Genomic DNA, 21,443 nt, shown 5'->3' on the forward strand with positions numbered 1-21,443 from the left:
CCTTCGATGAGTCTTTGAACTCCTTGGAGGTGTAATGTAATAATAATAATAATAAAATGGATTCACAAACTATATAACCTTGCTGTCTCTCATATTACTTCACTAAGCTGGCATGGTGAACATTAAAGATTCAGTAGACTGGTGCAGGTGTTAATGACATTATACAGAAACATAACAGTGAAAAATAAAAAAAAAAATCTGAAATGAAGCTTCAGAATGACAAAAATTGACTGACCTGAGCATTTCCATAGAGAACTTGAACTTAGAGCAGGCATGACTATTTTCTGGCAACCAATATTTTGCATTTCTTTGTCAATTACAGCACACAACTTTTCCAATGCCCGCACACTTAATGGGAGAAGATTGAAAACTCCATTGCTTGATCGGGAAATTAAACCTTTTTGTAACATTAACTGTAAAAGTAGTGTTGGAAAAAAATTATCATAAATATTAATGAAAGCACAGAGCAATTATTTTAAAAATAAGCTATAATTTATCTCAATCACTTTGAAGTATTAGTATTATTTGAAGTACAGTAATTTACCATTTATTTGATCTGATGCTCTAGTAGAAGTCTTTTAACATGCAAAGGTCAGTTAATTGAAGGGTCAATTTTTCAAAGGTTGGATAAACAGTTATTGTAGAATAATTAAATATTTGAAGCATTTCCTGAAAGAATTTGAACTTTAAACAGGCGTAATTATTTTCTGGCAACCAACATTTTGTAGAATTTTGTCTAGTTTAAATAATGACTAATAAAGTTTCCCTATTGGTTTAGTTGTTAAAGTAGTAATTAAAAAGGTTTAATTTTCCAATCAAGTAATAGTGTTCCACCTATTGCTCCTGAAGTGCGAAAAAGTTGAAACACTCCATTACTTGATGCAGAAATTAAACTTTTTAACTGCTACTTTACAACTAAATATATAATGGTAACAAGGAAATTTTAATAGTTGTTAGAGAGAGAACAACAGAGAAAATAATTCTGACTAGTTTTGCAACACCTATATTTCATTGGCTTCTTCAGGCCTTTTTAATGGATATAAAACAAAATTAAATTACAGATATCATTTGAAACAACCAAAAACAAATTAAATGACACTACAGTAATGTATGGTATATGTCGGCTGTCTCTGAAAATTCCAACTGTTCAAGAAATTAAATTCTCATTTCTTGAACCAAGAAATGAGAATTTAACCAAGAGAAAATTAGAAAATAACTAAGAGATCTGATTGTGATTTCCAAACATTTAGAATTAAGTCTTGGTTTCAGTTAAGTAAGCCATGTGAGTAATGAATGTAGCAGCTGTCAAGAAAAAAACAAAAAAGTTTTCTTCTAAACAAGCCATGGTAACTAACTCAGTCAATAGTCTGATTTGTTGTCAATGTATGATGAACTAGAGAAGACTATTCTTCATTCGTAATCTTTTTTTTTTTAAATTCAAAACTTTCACTTGCCATACCTACATAAGCAAAAGGACATAGGTTCCTATAAACCTTGGATGTTTATACTAGAAAACATTGTCCTTCAAAGATCTAAGGAGACTAAAAATTGTTCACATCAGCTTGAACACTATGTGAATGTTATGATCCTTGAGTAAGCAGCAATCCTGATAAAATTAGCAATATATGAGATGGAAATCAAATCCCTATATTGCAGCGATTTTCAACCGGTGTGCCGCGAGAGTTCTTCATTTGTGAAAACAAATTAATTGAAAGAAAAAATGTCATAATTTGCGCATTTATTTAATAGCGTCTGGTCTTCCATCCGCACCTGAAGCTCCCTTATTTATATTTTACGAAACTTACAGTTGATGAATCAATCAAAATTATGCCCATTTTTTTGCCAGATCGTCAAAAAAATTAAAATATATTTTTAGTGTGCTGCAGAATTTTAATAATTAGTCTAGGTGTGCTATATTATGAAAAAGATTGAAAATCCTGCTATATTGGATATTATTATTTTCATTACTGTTAAAAATCCCTGAATCCCTGTAGGCCTCTAAGAGAGGATGAGCCCTGAACCCCTACAGGGATTCAGGGCTCATCAAGCGAGGCCACATAACACACGCATTAGCTACCATACTTATTCTTGAATTCATTCACACTGCTTGTACTCACAACATCCAATGGCAATCTATTCCAATCACACACCACCATATGAGAGAAAAATCTATCTCTCACCGCTTTCTTATTGGCATTCTTCTCAGATACAAAGGATGCCCTCTTCTCCTTTCCCCACCCTCCATAAATTGATGACAGTGATCATGCGATCTTGGTGACGGTGATCATATGGCACTCACTTGGGAAGTGACTAAGTTTATGAATGTTCCATTCAGAAAAGGTTACATGCTGAACTACAAAGTAGGAAATTATGGCCAACAGGAGTATACTGAGTTCAGTGGAATGGGATCGGTTGCTGGGTGGGAAGAATACTGACAGTGCATAGGAAGCATTTAAACAATACTTAAATGATGTGATATCAGAATGTGTCCCAAGAGTTCAAAGAATAAATAGGGTAGGAGTCAAATGGATGTGCAATCTTATTAAGCAAGAGATTCATAAGAAGAGAATGATGTGGAAGGAATACCACATGCATAAGGATAATGTCCATTATGAGTAGAAGGTTAGAATAGCATAACTGTTGTACAGAAAGTAAAGTCTGAGAATGAAAAGAAACTGACTCTGCATGCTAAAGAAAACATAGAATTCTTTTGATATGCTGCAAGTAAAAGAAAGAATAAATATGAAAGAATAACACTTCTAAATGCAGATTATGTTGTGATTCTATTAATGGGTTATAGTGGAGAGAGTGCAAAGGAGAAAGTTAGAAATGATATCAGGATTGTGCAATACTGATTATTATTAAGTGAGACCTCCAGGGAGTCAGAGACTCATCAAGGGAGGCCAAATACTAAACACACGCACGCACGCGCGCACACACACACACACACACACCAGCTATCATACTTATTCTTGAATTCATTCACACTGCTTGCACTCACAGTATTTAATGGCAATCCATTCCAATCATGCACCACCTTATGAGAGAAAAATCTAGCCCTCACCCACTTCTCAATGGCCTTCATTCTCAGTTTCCAAGGATGCCCTCTCATCCTTTCCCCACCCTCCATTAACTGAAAAAGTCCATCAGCTGAAATCCTGTATGATCCTTTCAGAAGTTTAAGTCTCAATCATATCACCCCTCTTTCTCCTGTTTGCTAGTGTCTGCAGTCTATAAATTCTCAATCTGTCTTCATAATCAGTATTCCACAATCCTGATATCATTTTTAACTCTCTTTTGTACTCCCTCTCTCCAATATATCAGAATCACAATGGAGACCAGACCAGACCTGCACACAATAGTCCAAGTGAGGTCTTATCAAAGCCTTGTAAAGATGCAAAATAACATCCTTATCTTTACATATGAAAACGTTCGTTGCAGCAATGCAATTATCTTTTGAGTTGTATTTGCAATCTTTGTCACATGGCCCCTAAACTTCAACTTTCCATCTATTAACACTCCAAGATCCCTAGCCTCATCAGGTTCTTCTAGCCTAATCCCACCAATATAATACGACATTGGATATCTAATCATGCCGAAGTGAATGACTTTACATTTACTGACATTGAACTGACATCCATTTTCCCATGCCCACAATTCCAGCCTATTTAAATCATTCTGCAAGTACTACATATTAGCAGCATTCCTGATTACCCTACCTATCTTTGCATCATCATCAGCAAATAACTGTATGTTGCTTTTGTCAAATCCTTCCCAATATCATTAATGTACAGATTGAATAACAGTGTACAAAGCAATGATCCTTGTGGTACACCACTTATTATTTTTTTTATTAATCTTTGTACTGGTTATGGGCAGTACTACCCTTAACATCACGTCCAGACTTCATATAGGCCTAAGCCTTTACAAATGTTTTATCCTATGCCTGTTCTAGTTATCATTGTAGTCATTCTCTGGTGGCAATGCCATGCCACCAGTGTGCCCTGTAAGCCCCTCAAGGAAAGAACTTCTATATCCTTCTGCGTATGCCCAAGCTGTTTTAAGTCCTTATTGCTATCTGTGCTCCATACACTATGTAAAGAGATGGTGGTGTTAGTAAATTGCGGAGTTGCTCCATGCTCCTCCCATATCTTACTAACTAGATCTTGGTTATTCTTATAATAGTTTACCTTTATTATGGTTATAGGCTAGTGGGCACCCTGTTCCTACCACCTGGGCATCAACTACCCAAACGTCACCATCTCTTTTAATCACTAAGTTTGGCTTATGCAAACCTGCAGAGGTCCTATAATATGGTTCCACTGTGGTCTCCCAACCTTTGTTCTTAAGTGGTTGTTCAGAATGGAGGCCACGGAATCATGCCTCCTCACGAGGACCCATGGGTGCAGAAGCAACACTGGGCTATATGAGACAATGTCTCACTGTAGTGGCAGCAAGCCCTACAGTTGGAGTCGTAACTGCCCCATCGAGCTGTGTGGGCTCAAATTGGCAGGGCATTGATCCTCGTCCTGATAAGGGCAATATACTCAAACCCAGGGAGGAGTCTGGTGCCATCCCTCATCCAATCATGCTGGGGAGGCACCAGATGACTTTTTTAAAGGAGCGCCACCTACAGAACAGTGAAGTAGAGATACCCATCTCTTGTGCTCTGCGGGTGCTGACTCAATTAAGGTACCTTGATAATGGGACCAGCCTTTAGCCCGCCTAAAGTCTTGTTGTGTTAATATGCTATAGAAAGCCTCTCTGCAGACAGGGGAAAAAAATAGTTCTAACTTCGCGATTCTGGACAGCTGCAGGCGTGGAATCACCCATCTAAGTGATGGAACCTCGAGCTCACCGTCCTTCACCCTCGCATGGAAATATGCAGTAGGGGTGTCAGGCGGCAGTCGGAGCCGTGATCTCATGACTGAACGGATAGCCTGTTCATTTGGGACAATACCGAGATATATGTCCTACCAAGCACCAACTTGTGGTAAAAGCAGTAGGAGATAGTGGAAAAGGAGAAACAGTCTTTTCTAGGGCTTGAGAGAAGCTTTCCTCAAAGAAACGATTCCAGCTTCTAGGATTTCCCTTTGGGGTGAACATGATACCGAGGTATCTTCACTCTTCCAGGATGGTCAAAGAATGCAAAGGCCTCCATGCAGGGAAAACTCTATAGTCAGGACCAGAGGGGACAAGAGCTAAAGAGCAGGACTTCTATACATTAATAGAAAGGCCTTGAATAGAGAAAAAGTCAACTTCCCGGTCAAGGAGTTCCTGCAAGCCTATGTTAGTAGAGGCTACGAGAATAAGATCGTCCGCAAAGTCCATAGCATTAAAGGAAGAAGCGCCTAGGGAGTAGCCTATATGGCTAGGAAGAGAGTGAAGAAACTCATCTATGATGCAGTTAAAGAAGTCGCACGGGACACTGTAGTGACAGTGATGGAGCTACCGAAGTATAGCTCCATAACATAGGAAAGAAAGGGTTCTGGACATCCTGCAATAGACAGCGCTCGAAGGAGAGCAGGAAGGGAGACGCTATCAAAGGCCTTTTGGAGTTCCAGCGACACCATATATAGAGGCTTAAGGTGGAGTCGGGAATCAGAGAGAAGAGAAGAAAGAAGATATATATTCTTGGCACAGCCACCTGAAAGGACAAAAGCTCTCTGTATATAATAATCATGCTGTAATGTTGCTGACGTCATTTAACTAAGATTTGAGATGGTAATAGGGCTAAAGTCTGATACATGGCTTGAAGTTTCTTTCTTCAATATGAAGATAGTTCTTGAAGTGCGTAGGTATGGTGATGTTGCTTTACTGGAAAGGTGAATCTTGCAGACTCACATCCTCCATATACAACTTTTTGATATCTGTCTGTCAGTCAGCCATCCTCTTATCCATGCTAATATTCTATAGCCTAAACCCATTTTCTCCAATTCATGTGACAGTCTACCATGCTGTATTCTGTCAAAAGCCTTAGCAAAATCCAAAAGTGTCATGGTATATCCATCCCCCTTTTCTAGTTCAATGGTAACATTCTTATAGAATGTTTTAGCAAGTTGCTAAAACATGACCTTCCCTTAGTAAACTCATGTTTTTCATTGCAAAGTAGAGATTCACGTCAATCCATTTCTGAATGCAAGCGCTAAGCTATTTTTCTGATGAATTCTTGTGGGTTCTCTTTAGTATTATGCTTTGCATTATGGGATACTGAGGCAAGCGATGAGAACTTATACCACTTTTGCCACGAATTGGCCAGTCCCAAAAAGATACTTCAGGCGCAAACTCTGTTTGCTACACTTCGATAATGGATTAAACCATGTTCATAATTTCTTGGTATCTTTAATTTACAATTTTTCCAAAATCTTCGCCGCCACTCATGAGATACTAATTCATTGATAGTTGAATACATCAGTCTTTGCACCATCCTTGTGCAATTGAATTACCATACATTCCTTCTATTCCTGTAGAATCTTTCCTGTTCTGAGACGCATATTAAACAGCCCCTGATCAAAGGAATGGCCAGTTCATCTGAATACTCTTTTAGCACACGTGCTGATATCGCATCGGTCCCTATTGCTGAATTCTTATTCAATTTGTGCAACAGCTCTAATACCTCTTCCTCATTCACATGCGTTTCTTCATCTAATGAAGAGGTAACAGTGAGTTCAATGTTGTGCATACTTAGCTTTTAACAAAATGGATACTCATAACTGAACAACCTCTTCTGCATCTGTAACCCTCATGCCATCAGGATTGAGAAGAGTTATTCTTTCTTATTCATTTTTTCTTTTACTTGCAGCATATTGATAGAATTCTTGTGGGTTCTCTTTAGAATGCAGAGCCAGTTTCTTTTCATATATAGTTATATATAGTTCAGCATGTAACTTTTCTGAATGGAACATTTGTGAACTTAGTCACTTCCCAAGTGAGTACCACATAATCACTGTCATCAATTTATGGAGGGTGGGGAAAGGACAAGAGGGCATCCTTGGAAGCTGAGAATGAATGCCGATAAAAAGGCAATGAGGGATAGATTTTTCTCTCATAGGGTGGCACGTGATTGGAATAGATTGCCAATGGATGTTGTGAGTGCAAGTAGTGTGAATGAATACAAGAATAAGTATGATAGCTAATGCATGTATTATTTTTTACTTTACTTACAACAGTTGTGACTATTGTAGCCTGCTTCTTATAATGTTCATAATGGACGTCATCCTTATGCACATGGTATTCCTTCAACATCATCCTTTTCTTAAGAATCTCTTTCTTAATAAGATTACACATCCATTTGACTCCTACCCTATTTATTCTTTGAACTCTTGGGACACATTCTGATATCACATCATTTAAGTATTGTTTAAATGCTTCCTATGCACTGTCAATATTCTTCCCACCCAGCAACCGATGCATAGTTATGTCTTTAACTGAAACACCCTCTAACACCATCATCAAATCTAACATTCTTTGATCTCGAGTTCCTGCTGTAACATGATGTTTGAGGAAGATGTCCAGCAACAGCTCAATAAATTCAGTTTCATTCTTCTCAAGATTCTACTGCTATCCAATCAATATTTGGATAATTAAAATCTCCGAGTATGATTAATCTTTTTGCACTCATCTTTTCTATATGGCTTCAAACTCACTGCCACATGAAATACTGTTAGCAGTAGTACTACTACAGTCATTAGGTCTCAACTCTAACTATATTCAAGTCAGCTGATATTATTAGCAGCATGCCCCCTCCTCTCCTATGCTCACTATCCTTCCCAAAATTACTGTACCCTCATCATCATCATCAAATTCCTGCCATGTACCCTCAAGGGGTGTACAGGATATGACAGTACTACATGAAAAAATTACATCATTACTAACTTCCTATCTACAATTTTCCTCCAAATCAGTCTGTTACTTGTCAAGACTCCAACATTATCAGATCTTATATTTCTATCGTCTAAGGCACTTTGTACCATATCAATCCACCTATATCTTGGTCTTCCTCTGGGTCGTTTTCCTGCCAACCTGGCAGAGAACACTTGTTTTGCTAATCTTTCCTCTCCCATTCTATTTAAGTGACCATACCATCTGAGATTAGCTCTGCTGGATGCTGACAATGTCAAGTTCTTTCCTAATATCCTCGTTTTTAATATGATATTGCCATTGATGCCATCTGTTCACGCCACTAATGTTTCTCAGGACTCTCATATCTGCGGTCTCTAGTCTTTGGTCAAGTGTTTTACTTCTGACCCAGCTCTCAGATCCATAAGTTAAAATTGGTTTGAACACAGTCTTGTATACAGCTAATTTAGTGTTCCGACTAATTTCTTTCTTATTCAATATGAATTTATTCAATTGACTTCCCACGATATCAGCTTTGCTGATTCTGTTGTCTATTTCTATATTTAGTTTACCATCTTCAGTAAAAATTGTGCCTAAGTAGCTGAAATGTTTTACTTGTTCCACAGGTTCTCCATTCACAACACAGTTGACATTTTCAATGATTCTGCCTATTTTCATTGTCTTTGTCTTTTTATTGCTGACCTTCATACCATATCTATTACAACAGCTATTCAATTTAGTCAGAGAATCTCGCAGACTTGTAGCGGATTTATTTAGAAGTATAACATCATCTGCATAAAGCAAAGAGCTGACATTAACATCTCCAATTTTGATATAAGGTTTAATACCACATTCCTTCATAATGTGATCCATATAGATAATGAATAACAGAGGGGATAATGTACATCCTTGTCTCACACCAGATTTAACATTAAACCATCTTCCTGTACTTCCTTCAATTCTAACTGCTGACTCAACTCAAATAAAGACTAAGTATTGCTTGATATAATGCCCCATTGACACCATATAACTGCAGCGTATTGAATAGCTTCTCTCTTGGCACCTTGTCATATGCCTTTTCCAAATCGACAAAACTTAAATACAGATCTTTGTTATATTCCCATGCTTTCTCGACTATTTGTCGTAAAGTGAAGATCTGATCCTGACAGCCTCTATTTGGCCTGAATCCAGCTTGTTCTTCACCAAGCTTTTCTTCCACAATTCTTCTCAACCGTTTCTCAAGTATACTTGCATAGATCTTGCCAGGAACACTCAGTAGGGAAATACCTCTGTAATTCTCACATTCAGTTTTATTTCCCTTTTTATATATGGGTACTATGAGAGCTCTACTCCAATCATCGGGAATTCGTCCCTCTGTCCAGGCTTTCTGAACTATGCAGTGCAGCCACTGTAAGACTCTTATACCACCATACTTCAGCATTTCTGGTCGAATATCATCTACTCCTGCTGCCTTTCCACATTTCAAGCCTTTGATGGCTTTTTCTACTTCAAGTATGGATATGTATTCCTGACTGCATGCCTTTTCAGTGTTTTTTTATCACTGTGCTGTCATCACTGCTTGTTTCATTTAGCAGTTTTTCAAAGTAATTACTCCATACTTCAAGGATATCTTTTTCTCCTGTTTTCATTTCACCTTTATCATCTCTAATTCCTTTTACAGCACTCTTTCCTGCATTCCTAAGCTTCTTCAACAACCTCCAGAATATTTTGCCACCTTCTTGATATTTATTTTCTATATTCTTGCCAAAGTCCTCCCATGACTTTTGTTTAGCTAGTTTTACACACTGTTTAGCTTTCTTACATTTGTCTCTGTATTCTGTAAGAGTAAAAGCTGACTAATTTGCCAGGAACTTTTGATATGCTTTCTTTTTTTCCTTCACTGCCTCTTTAACTTCCTGTGTCCACCAGGGAGTTCTGATTTTTTTTATCTTTGCACACAACCTCACCACATGCCTCTCTGGCAGAATCAATCAATGTTTCCTTCAGAGTTTGCCACTGAATCTCCAAGGTTTGATTCCTGTTCTCAAACTCTTTCATTTTTCCTTCAATAATCATTGTGTATTTTAGTCTACAGCTCACATCTGAGAGCTGCTCAACTTTTATTCGCTTTAAAACTTTCTTACATGTTATTCTTTTCAATATGAAATTCAATTTTATCCTGCTCAAGACTAAATAGTGATCGCTTCCAATTTCAAATCCTCTGTACACTCTGGTGTCCTGCACCAGGGAGAAAACATCACTATCAACAATAACATAGTCAATGAGACTTTTCTTATTCCTAGCCTCTTCTCTCCATGTGAATTTGTGCACATTTTTATGTTGGAACATGGTGTTAGTAATAACCAGTCCATGTCCTGAGCAGAAATCCAACAGATATTTGCCATTATTATTAGCTTTGCTCTTTTCTCCAAATTTTCCCAAAATATTTTTGTATGTCTCACAATCATTTCCTACTCTACTATTTAGATCCCCAACAAGGACCAACTTTTCCTTTTTCATTGTGTCAGTTGCTTTCTCTAAAGCATCAAAAAATTCCACCACTTCTACCTTAGTAGAACCCTCTGTGGGACCATAGGCACAAATAAGTCTGATTGTCCATTTCCCCATTTTCATATTTGCCCACATCACTCTACTTGATATTGCCTGCCATTGAAGAAGATTTGCCTTTTTTTTTGTGTTGAATACTATGGCTACTCCTTCTTTTCCTTGATTGTCATTGCCTGAATATAACATTTTGTATTTATTGCTCAGAAAGATCTCACCAGTTTTGGTCTTTTTTGTTTCAGTCACCCCTATTATGTCGATCTGGTACTTATCTAATTCCTCAGCTAGCTCCATTTCTTTGCCATTCAGGCTTCTTACGTTGATAGTACCGATCTTTAACTCTGGTGATGTTGAGTTGGGGTTTGTTTTCAGATTTGTTCCAGTAGCTGACTTTTCGCTGTTCGCCCTGGTTCCGTGGCAAAAACAACGGGGGCCTTGTTTAACCGGGTGACGCCCCAGCCGGCATGAAATTTTGTCATGTTGTACCATCATTTTTTATTTTGGTTTAACCAATAAGAATACAATTTGGTCGGCTAAATCCCAAATTGCCAGCCCATCCTCGTTCGTTCAGTATCAAAGTAGATACCCAACAGGGTGCACCACGAGAAGGTGAGGATTGGACATTAGGTCAGAAGCCCTGGTCGGTTCTCCGCATTCCTTTAAACGCTATGTGGAGGTCTCCTCTCAGTTACCCTTTATACTCTATACCAGTTAGTATTTTATTTTTATATTATATTTTTCTTTTGGTGAAGAGAATAATCCAAAAATAAAATCTATTTGACTGTTTTAAGAGTATACATTATTAAAAAAAAAGAAAAAGAAAAAAAGTAGAGGACTGAAATTCTACCTGAAGTTTGTCTTCATTATCTGAAACAGAGATTGCCTGCTTCATAAGGGTGTGAATTAGTCATTTTTGGGGGATGAAGGATAAAAAATAGCAACCAGTATAGGTAAGTTTACAGAAATATCTAATAAATGCCATTATCTTACTTTATTTACTTTCTTTCTCCAGCTTTAATGAAAAATGCATGTTAAGATGGAAAGAATGAAGGAATTGCTAAGTGAATAAGTTATTCTTTCAGACTATGAACATGTCATGAACATAATAAATTTAGTTTAATCCTTTATCCAAGTGTAAGCAAACAAAGTTTGCACCTGAAGTATCTTCAGGACTGAGGCAACTCATAGTAAAGGTGGACCAAGCTCTCATCACTCCTTGTCTGAGTATCTCTCATAATGCAAAGCACATCTCCTTGCGGACATGAATAATGCTATGCATTAAGAGAAGGGCCACTACCCAGACTGGTTTCAACCTTTATTGAAGTCTCGTCAGTGGGAGCCAGACCCAGAAGTGGTGATACTAAGGCAGAAGTAATGGAGAGGTCATATTTACCTATATGAGTTGCTAAAAGGTGTACCACCTTATTATTAAATTACTCTGGATTTAGAGAAAGATGTTGGAAGTTTATTTTCAACTTGGTTAGACTACAATAAATTTTGTTTAATCCTTTATCCAAGTGTAAGCAAACAAAGTTTGTGCCTGAAGTATCTTCAGGACTGAGGCAACTCGTAGTAAAGGTGAACCAAGCTCTCATCACTCCTTGTCTCATATAGATAACTATATGAGACAAGGTCATATTTACCTACAGACATTCACTATAGGTAAATATGACCTTACCATTGCTTCTGCCTTAGTATCACCACTTCTGGGTCTGGCTTACTGATGAGACCTCAATAAAGGTAAAAACCGGTCTGGGTAGTGACCCTTCTCTTAATGCATAACATTATACATGTCTGCAAGGAGATGTCCTTTGCATTATGGGAGATACTCAGACAAGGAGTGATAAGAGCTTGGTCCACCTTTACTATGAGTTGCCTCAGTCCTGAAGATACTTCAGACGCAAACTTTGTTTGCTTACACTTGGATAAAAGATTAAACTAAATTTATTATAATCTAACCAATTGGAAAATAAACTGCCAACAATGTCAAACCTATTATATGGTGAACATACCTTCACCATATAATAGGTTTGTGTAATAGGAGCCAAAAAAACTTTTCAAAGTTTTCAATGAAGAGCTCAGAAGAACGGATAACAGACTGCCCATTATTAATCCAAACTGCTGTCTATAAAAACCACCATTCCACTGAAAGAAATTAGAATGAAGGCAAAAAGAGAAACCACAAACAGGCTACAAGCTGTCCAATGTCAACTTTGAGAGTTTCCTAATAAAGTGGACCAAATTTTAATATAGGAGTTCCTAATGCAATTTTGCAATGGTCCACTGACAGGTTTAGATAATAAATAACTTAGTGAGCTGATAATGGAATGCAATTTTTTGGTTTCAAATCAGGTGGTCAGTTAAACATACTGGGCTTTGTGGTCTACCTAAGATCATGGTAGGTCCAGTGTAAATTAATAAAAATTTTCAATTACCATTAAACCTTTTATTAATATAAACCATAAAGGAGAAAAAAATATCAAAAATGTTATTGTTACCACACAGCAATTATAGGAGACATATACTACAGTGAACAACACTATAACAAACTACAGAAAAGTCTGAAACCTAATCCCAGAGAACCAATGCTATTTTAAACCTACTGTTACAAATAGTGAAAATTCAAAATCTACATGATAACAAACTGAATTTCCCAGCAAATGACATCACAATTCATGAGCCAAAATTTTCATCTGCTAGACACAAGAGCAATATGTGCTGTCTGCATTGGCATAACAATGCATGTGAAAAAGGGTTATAATGAGAGGGAAGAAGGCACTTCAACATAATTTACAGCGACTGCCTGATAGAAATTATCAGCTCAAAATTCAGCTGTTTGGTATAATACTGTGGTAGGAGCAAATAATTTATGTGTTTTGTACTAAAACTAGAAAACAAAAAAGGATGAAACCAGTCATCTTATACCGTAATTTCATATTTAGTATTTTAATTAAAAAAAATTCAAAATGTACCTTTGGTTTCAACTTTTGTATTGACAGGAGTTCAAGTTAATTCACAATTCATACTTTGAATTAACTTTAAGATGGGTGAAAATAAAATTTTGTTAGCTATAGCATAATAAGTTTTAATAAAGCAATGCAACAGGATACAAAATTTTGACTGCTACTTGGGAAAAAACTTTTTGTTGTGACCCCAACTCATGAAAGGATGTAAACCTATAGTACATTAGTACCATGGTTGGGCTGTTAAATATATTTAAAGGCCCATGTAACTTTTAAATTCTTTAGGCCTCCAGGTATAATCAGAGTGGGGTTCTCATTGAGCAATAAAATTTGTGTCCATGTAATGATTTGAACTGAAAACCTGTTGGCTAGAAAGGGCAATGGTTAACAAACATCGAATATCATAGCCAATGCAACATGATCTACTGAAAAGTAATAAGTTTTGGGGAGAAAACTGTAGCTTTAAGTAGACAAATGAAATAGCAGGAAGTCTTACTCTAAACAAAGGATTGGCAGAAATGTATACATAGCACACAGCAACATGAAAAACACGAATTTAAACAATAATGAGAAAAATAAAAGAAACGAGAGTGTGAAATTATAATTGTTTGATTAATCACACACTAATTCCTTTCCTAATGAAAATAAAGTAGTTTATGTATTTAACTTCTGAAATCTTAGATACATAAATCTGTCATGCAGTATTACGATAGAATACTTCAAATGAGTAAGCATCCAGTTTTCTTTTCGTTTGTTTTTTTTATGTGGCTCTCATTCACAAAAGGTTATTTATAAACCTATAATACATTTGAACTGTGGTAGGGAGAATAAGTATTTTTTTTTTTTTTTTTTTTTTTTTTTTTTTTTTTTTTTTTTTACAGTCTGGAAACCCTGCTCTAGAGAACAAACATGAAACTTTTTCAAGCCACTTCAGGCCTCCAGTAAGTGGGATGGTGGTCTCACAATGGGTAGTGAAATTCATTTCCCATCTGAAGACAAACACCCATGCCTATGGCAAGAGATGAACCCACAGCCTTTTGGTTGGAGAACTGATATACTAACCACTCAGCCAACTGGGCTGGTATCTAGTTAGATACCAGCCCAGTTGGTATCTAACTAGATACCAGCCCTTTGATATGTATACAGACCTTTGATACCAGACCTTTGATATGTATACAGTAAAAGTAAATGAAATTTCGTCCATAAACATATCTAAGAACTGTAAAATAAATAAATTGATAAAAGAGAATACATGAAAAATGAATAACTAGCAACAAAAACCTAAAACTTAAAGTAAGTAACATCCACAATAGGAGCTGTGCTGCCAGAAATGGTCACTACTGAAAAAAAAGATAAAAGAATATGCCTCTTAAGATACATAAGATGTGCTCAGATAAAATAGCTTTAAATGATTGTGATTTTCTTAATCAAGCACAAAGCATTTCAAAATAATTCAGATTCATATTTCAGGAAATGTGAAATATGAACCAAATGCCAAATTATTAAAAAATAGAACTTTAATCTGATACTTTAGAAAACAGCAGCATAAAATTAAATAAGAAGCATCATAGAGAAACAAATATAAAAATACAGTATACAATGTTAAACTCTGAAATTGCAGTATACAAAGTTAAAATCTAAAATTGCAGAATAAAGTACTGTGAATATATTACAAGTAGATTCAAAAGTCAACTAAAATGGAAATATCCTGCAGACAATAAATCAATTTAAATGGCATGCAAATCTGGATAAGTTTGGTTTGAGAATGGAAAGTCTGTCAGAAAGGAACTTGGAAGAAAATTATGAGCATTTTAATGAAGACATCTGTTTCCTGAAAATAAACTTACCCAGTAATTATACTAAAACACCCTTGGTTATTTACAGTAGAAGAGTTGGGAATAATTCTTGTCACATTGCAAATGGAGAGAGAAAGATGGGGGGGGGGGGTTTGAGAGGGTTTGCACATTGTCTCTTCTACAGATATTTCCACAAGCACAGTTCAGCATAACTAGAATCCATTATGCCCACCATTTCTGCTACAACTCTCACAGATCTATTCATTCTTACTCACCAGCACCTCCCCCCTCCTCTCTCTCTTTTTGCAATTATACTCTCAATATTCTCTCATTTTCTAGTTCTGCCATTCAACACAACTAGAATCATTATGCTGAACCACTCACAGATATATTCATTCTTACTCACCTGCATTCCTCTCTCTCTCTCTTCAATGCGTTTATTTTTTCTTCCTTGTCCTCTCACTTACCATCTCTCTATCCTTTGTGCCTATACCCTCTCGATATTCTCCGATTTCCTAGTTCTCCCATTCCCTCTTCTCTCACACCTCCTCTTGTTTGTCTCACATTAACTTTTCAAGTCTTTTAATCTCTCCCTTCACAGGAATTAACTCATTTTTATCTTCCACCTCTTCTTTCAGTACTTCTATTTCTCTCCATGCACCCTACTCTTACTTGAAATTCAGTGCCAAAGTTGACATTATATCCTTTATACTTGTCTATAATGAAAAAATCAGTCTATAAATGTGTTAAGTAACAGCTGTATATGTTAACAAATAAAGAAAATGCTACAAAAACAGCATACCATGAAATTTAGAGAGATAATTAATGAGAATAATTTCAAGTATGTTTCTCATAAAAACTAGACAAATGACATATGCAGATGTTGAAATACATATGAATATTCTTTCAGAAGACAGAAGCAATTACAACAGTGATTCTAAAGCTATATTAACAATGACAGCTAAATGCTGAATATTTTTACATCCACCTAAATTGCCAACTCCCCCTCCTTCATTATATTAAAAAACAGGGAATTTACAAAATTTGCAAACCAGATTGTATCCACTATGTAGGACAAACAAGCCACTAGACAAATTCACATGGCAGAATATGTCAAAGAAGCAAAGAAAACATAAGTCAGGTCTTACCTTCCACACGCATCAAATTGAAGTCATCAATTGCTGTGGCAGCAAACTTAGATAGCCTCTAACTGATTACAACAGTTATATCCAAAAATTAAAGGGGACTTCTGAAATATTACACACTTCTTTTCTTTCACTATTAATTAATGCTCAGTTAAAAATTCAACTAGCAAAACAGAAAGATTTGTCACTTGGACTTTGTTTATAATTTTTAAACATGTCTGGTATATTTTCATTAAAAATATGGAACACTTATCTTATATATTATCTTATATGTGTGTGTGTGTGTAAAAATATCAGAATTTACAATTATGAATGTTTTTACAATTGCTTCTCTACTTCAGATTTTTATTGGTTTTGATTTCACAACTATGTATGATCATTTGCTGTTTTAAGGATACTTGTGACATAAGACACTGAATGATATATGCACGTAAACACAAGAAAGATATTTAATTAACCAAATATTTCGGCCTGGAAATAGCAGACCATCCTCAGCGGTATTACAAGAACAGTTTTATAAAAATACAAGAATACTAGAATACTAACAATAGATTGTTAAAAAATATAGAACATGCTGTGTGATGTTATATCACTAAGTATGAAATGGAATATTTTGAAGTAGAGACATGATTAAAAAATAAAAATAAAAAAAAAAAAATTAATGAGTAATCTTGATTAGACTTTCCCAGATTTTTTGATATAGATATACAGTCATTATGATTCAGGTTGGGACGATGGAGCAAGGCCTCCACGCTTTCCTTGAATAAATGTTCGAACCTATAACGGGATCTATGTAAGAGGCGAGTATTGGACCAAAAGATGCTGTGGTCAGTTTCAATCCAGTGTTGAGCCATCCAGACTTTTCAGGTTTGTTGTGAAGAATGGAGGATTGATGTTCTTGGATTCTTTTTTCAAGAGAACGTCCAGTCTGTCCAAAATAGGAGAGATCACAGTTGCAAGGAATTTGATAAACTCCAGGAAGAGATAAAGTTGAGCATTTGTCTTTAGGAGAAGGAAAATGAGAAGACAATTTGTTAATAGTGAATATGTAATTGTTAAATCATATTTCTTTAAAATTCTTGCAATAGGTTCTGAAATACCAGAGATATAATATTTTGTCTTCTCATTTCAAAAAATATTTTGTCTTCTCATTTTCCTTTTCCTAAAGACAAACGCTCAACTTTATCTCTTCCTGGAGTTTATCAAATTCCTTGCAACTGTTATCTCTCCTATTTTGGACAGACTGGACGTTCTCTGGAAAAAAGAATCCAAGAACATCAATCCTCCATTCTTCACAACAAACCTGAAAAGTCTGGATGGCTCAACATGGGATTGAAACTGACCACAGCATCTTTTGGTCCAGGACTCGCCTCTTACACAGATCCCGTTATAGGTTTGAATGTTTGTTCAAGGAAAGCGTGGAGGCCTTGCTCCATCATCCCAACCTGAATCATAATGACTGTATATCTATATCAAAAAATCTGGGAAAGTCTAATCAAGATTACTCATTAATTTTTTTTTTTTAATCATGTCTCTACTTCAAAATATTCCATTTCATACTTAGTGATATAATATCATGCAGCATGTTCTATATTCTTTAATGATCTATTGTTAGTATTCTAGCTTGTATTTTTATAAAACTGTTCATGTAATACCACTGATGATGATCTGCTATTTCCAGACTGAAATATTTGGTTAATTAAATATCTTTCTTGTGTTTACATGCATATATCATTCAGTCTTATGTATGATCAGCACTTGTGATATGCCCAATGTTTAAGTTTAAAAAAATGTAGAGGTATTCGAGATTAATGTACTTACTGGATATCTGATAATGCAATCATTTCAGCAGTTCTTTATTCGAATTTGTAAGTATATAGTGATATCTGTTGTTCATCATAAAGATATTCTCCTTTCAGTAACGATGATGCATCAGCCATTATTGACTTCTTGCTGGCTGCATGCTCACCGAGGAGGTTGATAGGTGATTGATTGACAGCTGACAAAGTGTGTCCAGCACATGGATAATGAAGAGAAAAAGAGAGAGAAAGAATGGAAATTTGAGAATGAAGACCAGAAAATTTTGTTTTAGGAAGTTTTGAAAAACTTGACAGTCAGAATGTATTAATAGAAGATTCCAAAAAGGAATCTTAGAAAGATGAATCCCTTGATTGAAAATTGATACTGTCAAGAATAGTAATAAAAGGAGATATTAAACAGACATTCTATTTCAACATTCAAAACACTAAATTGAAAGTTTCTTCTTCTGTCTCAAGGTCACCAGTGATATGAATTATTTTCTTGGAACAAGTAACAGAATCAGAGAAATCTGAAACTGTAGTGGCATTGATGAAGAGCTCTACTTTGATACATTTTATTTACAGAGCAGTAAAAGAAACTGTTTTTCTGTGGAGGTGAAGAATATACACCTCCTTCAATTAAATTGCCTAAAATAAGATTATTTATACTCAGTGAAACAGTGAGGATGAATGGAAAAATATATGCTAAATAAGGACACTGCATAATCCCATGGAAGTTAAGGAGAAGTTCTATATTTTGAGAAGAAGCCTGATAAAGAACTGATTCTAACAAACATTTGTTTTTGTAGGAATCTGGTATGGTATGAAAAACAAGAGGCTTAGTCTGATAGACTGATTCAGTCTTATTTTTATTTTACATGCACTTCAGTCTGAAAGTACATGTAAAACAAACTAATAACAGAATGAATTTAGTTTATCCACTAAAGATAAAGGAGATCTCTAAGTATAGTTTTATTTTAGGACTTGGATCCAAATAGTTTTTATAGTCATTTTATTTAGTTAATTTTATTTACCATGTAAATAAAATTAAATTAACAACTGTGTCAATAAAAGTCATTGCACCAATTGGATTGAACTCTTGTAAATTTACTTAACTCTTGGTGAGAAACAGTAAAGTGCATCTGTAAGGATACATCAAATAAGTACACAACACACACAAATAAAACATGTCATCAACATATACACACACACACATCAAAAATCTTACCTTCAGACTTTTAGACAAAGCTCCTGAATCACTGATATCAGTGGCATGTAGCAAAAACCATGATAATTTTGGCAACTTATTATAACAGCTATGCTTAAACATCTAAGAAAGTTTCTTTGGAAGACACTGAAAGTATAATATCATTTACTTCAAATTTTTATATTTATTTGAATATGCAATGTAAGGTTGAGATATAAACTCTGCAACATAATATCAACCTATGAAACCTAACATCACATCAAATTGTAATTATTACATGTTTTAAAGCAAGCATGTATGGTACTAACATATATTATTAAACTCATCCACAGTCTGCAAGTTCACAACCTTCTCAGGCACAGCATTCCATACTCCTACCACTCTCCATGAAAAAAACTTACTTCTTACCCTTTTATTCACCACTTCCAGAGGTGGCCCTTCTCCTTGCTTTACTATGAAATCTCTCATGGTAAACGTCTAATGGAGTGAAACAGCACTAGGAAAGGATTAAAAATATGGTTGCCTAAAACTTCTCAAAATACGGGAAACACCAATTCCTCGGGATCCCAGTTTACATCCTAGTCCACCAACAGCCCTCCATAGGGGCACCCCACCTAGTTAGGACCCTAGTCTTTCATCCATGTGTTAGTTTTGTGCTGCCTTTGAGTGTGTGTGTACTCCCTGGTGATGTCTCTGTAACTGAGATGAAATATTGGAAGAATTAAATACTATTTTTAATCCTTTCCTAGTGCTGTTTCACTCCATTAAACCTTTAACATTAGTTTCTCCAAACATTTACGCACCATAACATACGAAAAATCTCCTCACTGTCAAAACAATAACCCTTTGACAGCTTAACTGTCTTGATCATATCCCTTCCCTCCTTTGTCTTCTATCCAACAAACTCTGCAGTCTGTCCTCATAATCAACATTGCAGCCCTGAAATCATTTTTGTTATCTACCTCTGTACCCACTCCAAGGTTACATCATCCCCTTTATGCAATGGGGCCACCACACTTATCTCTTGCGGCCAATGTCCTCCTCAACATTATGGTAATTCTCTGAGATGTCTTCATAACCTTTGCAATATGTTCTAGGGACTTCAAATCTCTCAAATGATCATCCTGAGATCATTTGCTTCCTCTACTTCTTCGAATAAAACTCCAAGTGAGTATGAAGAATCCCATCTGTGGGTCCCAAAATTTAAAACTTTGCATTTGATTGTATTAAACTGACATCCTCAATTCCTTTGCCCACATTTCCAGCTTATTCAAATCCTCTTGAAGAACCAAAATATCAGCACTATTACTAATAACACTCCCAAGCTTCACATCATCTGCAAACAACTAAACATCTCCAGTGTTCTTCCCAGAAATTTTTACCAGCTGGGTGGAATGAAGCATGAGCCAGGCATACAAAAATTTTGAATGAGCTAAGAAAGATCCTTTTACATAACAAATTAAAATAGTAATTTTATTAGAAATTACTTCAAACAAGGATAATATTTTATATAGTAATCATAACAAACAAGACTAGGATTTTTCTTATTTTCTCATTAAGCAATGAAAAACCTTGTAATGCTCATAGCTTAAAATTCTATACATTAATTCTTCTCTTCTTCTTAGAAGCCCAATTGTCAGCAGCTTTTTCTAATTAAAATCTGTTGGATCTGGTCCCTCCAGTGAAATCAGCATCAGATTATTTAGAGTGTTCTGACTGATGCGATTCCTCATACAGGTTTTTATTATTATTACCCAAGACCTCATGGAGTCAAAGACTCATCTGGGAGGTCCTTTTATCACACACACACATCTCATCATACCATGTCTTAAACACACTCAAACTCCTTGCAGACACCACACTCTCAGGCAAGGCATTCCAATCATTCACAACTCTGCACGAAAAAAACTAGCCTCTCACTCCCGTACTCACACCTTCTTTATACAGTTTCCAGGGATGACCTCTGATTCTCCCCTGATCTCCCACTATTCTCTGTAGAACTTCTCCACCATTGATCTTATAACAACCCCTTACCAACTTGTAGGTCTCTATCATATCTCCCCTCTTCCTTCTCTCCACCAGACTCTGCAAATTACATCTTCTCAATCTTTCCTCATACTCAACATTCC

General features: G+C 35.8%; 1 protein-coding gene across 3 annotated transcripts in view; it reads right to left on the minus strand.

Moving 5' to 3' along the window:
- The window catches only part of ProRS-m (prolyl-tRNA synthetase 2-like protein, mitochondrial), a 223,775-nt gene that overhangs the window by 192,393 nt on the left and 9,939 nt on the right, over window positions 1–21,443 (minus strand). For 2 of the 3 annotated variants that reach the window (XM_090396837.1, XM_090396836.1), the window contains exons 2-3: window positions 19,336–19,461; window positions 236–413 (exon numbers count right to left, since the gene is read on the minus strand). In XM_090396837.1, coding sequence (XP_090252963.1) covers window positions 236–413; window positions 19,336–19,437 — 280 coding nt within the window. In that variant the 5' untranslated portion in view covers window positions 19,438–19,461. Of the gene's footprint in view, window positions 1–235; window positions 414–19,335; window positions 19,462–21,443 lie in introns of those variants that run through there. The other variant, XM_090396838.1, reaches the window with a different exon arrangement.

This window comes from Typopeltis vanoorti, chromosome 8 (genome assembly GCF_054136105.1).
Source record: "Typopeltis vanoorti isolate ZY-2024b chromosome 8, IOZ_Tvanoo_1.0, whole genome shotgun sequence".
In the NCBI taxonomy this organism is placed as follows: Eukaryota; Metazoa; Arthropoda; class Arachnida; order Uropygi; family Thelyphonidae; genus Typopeltis; species Typopeltis vanoorti.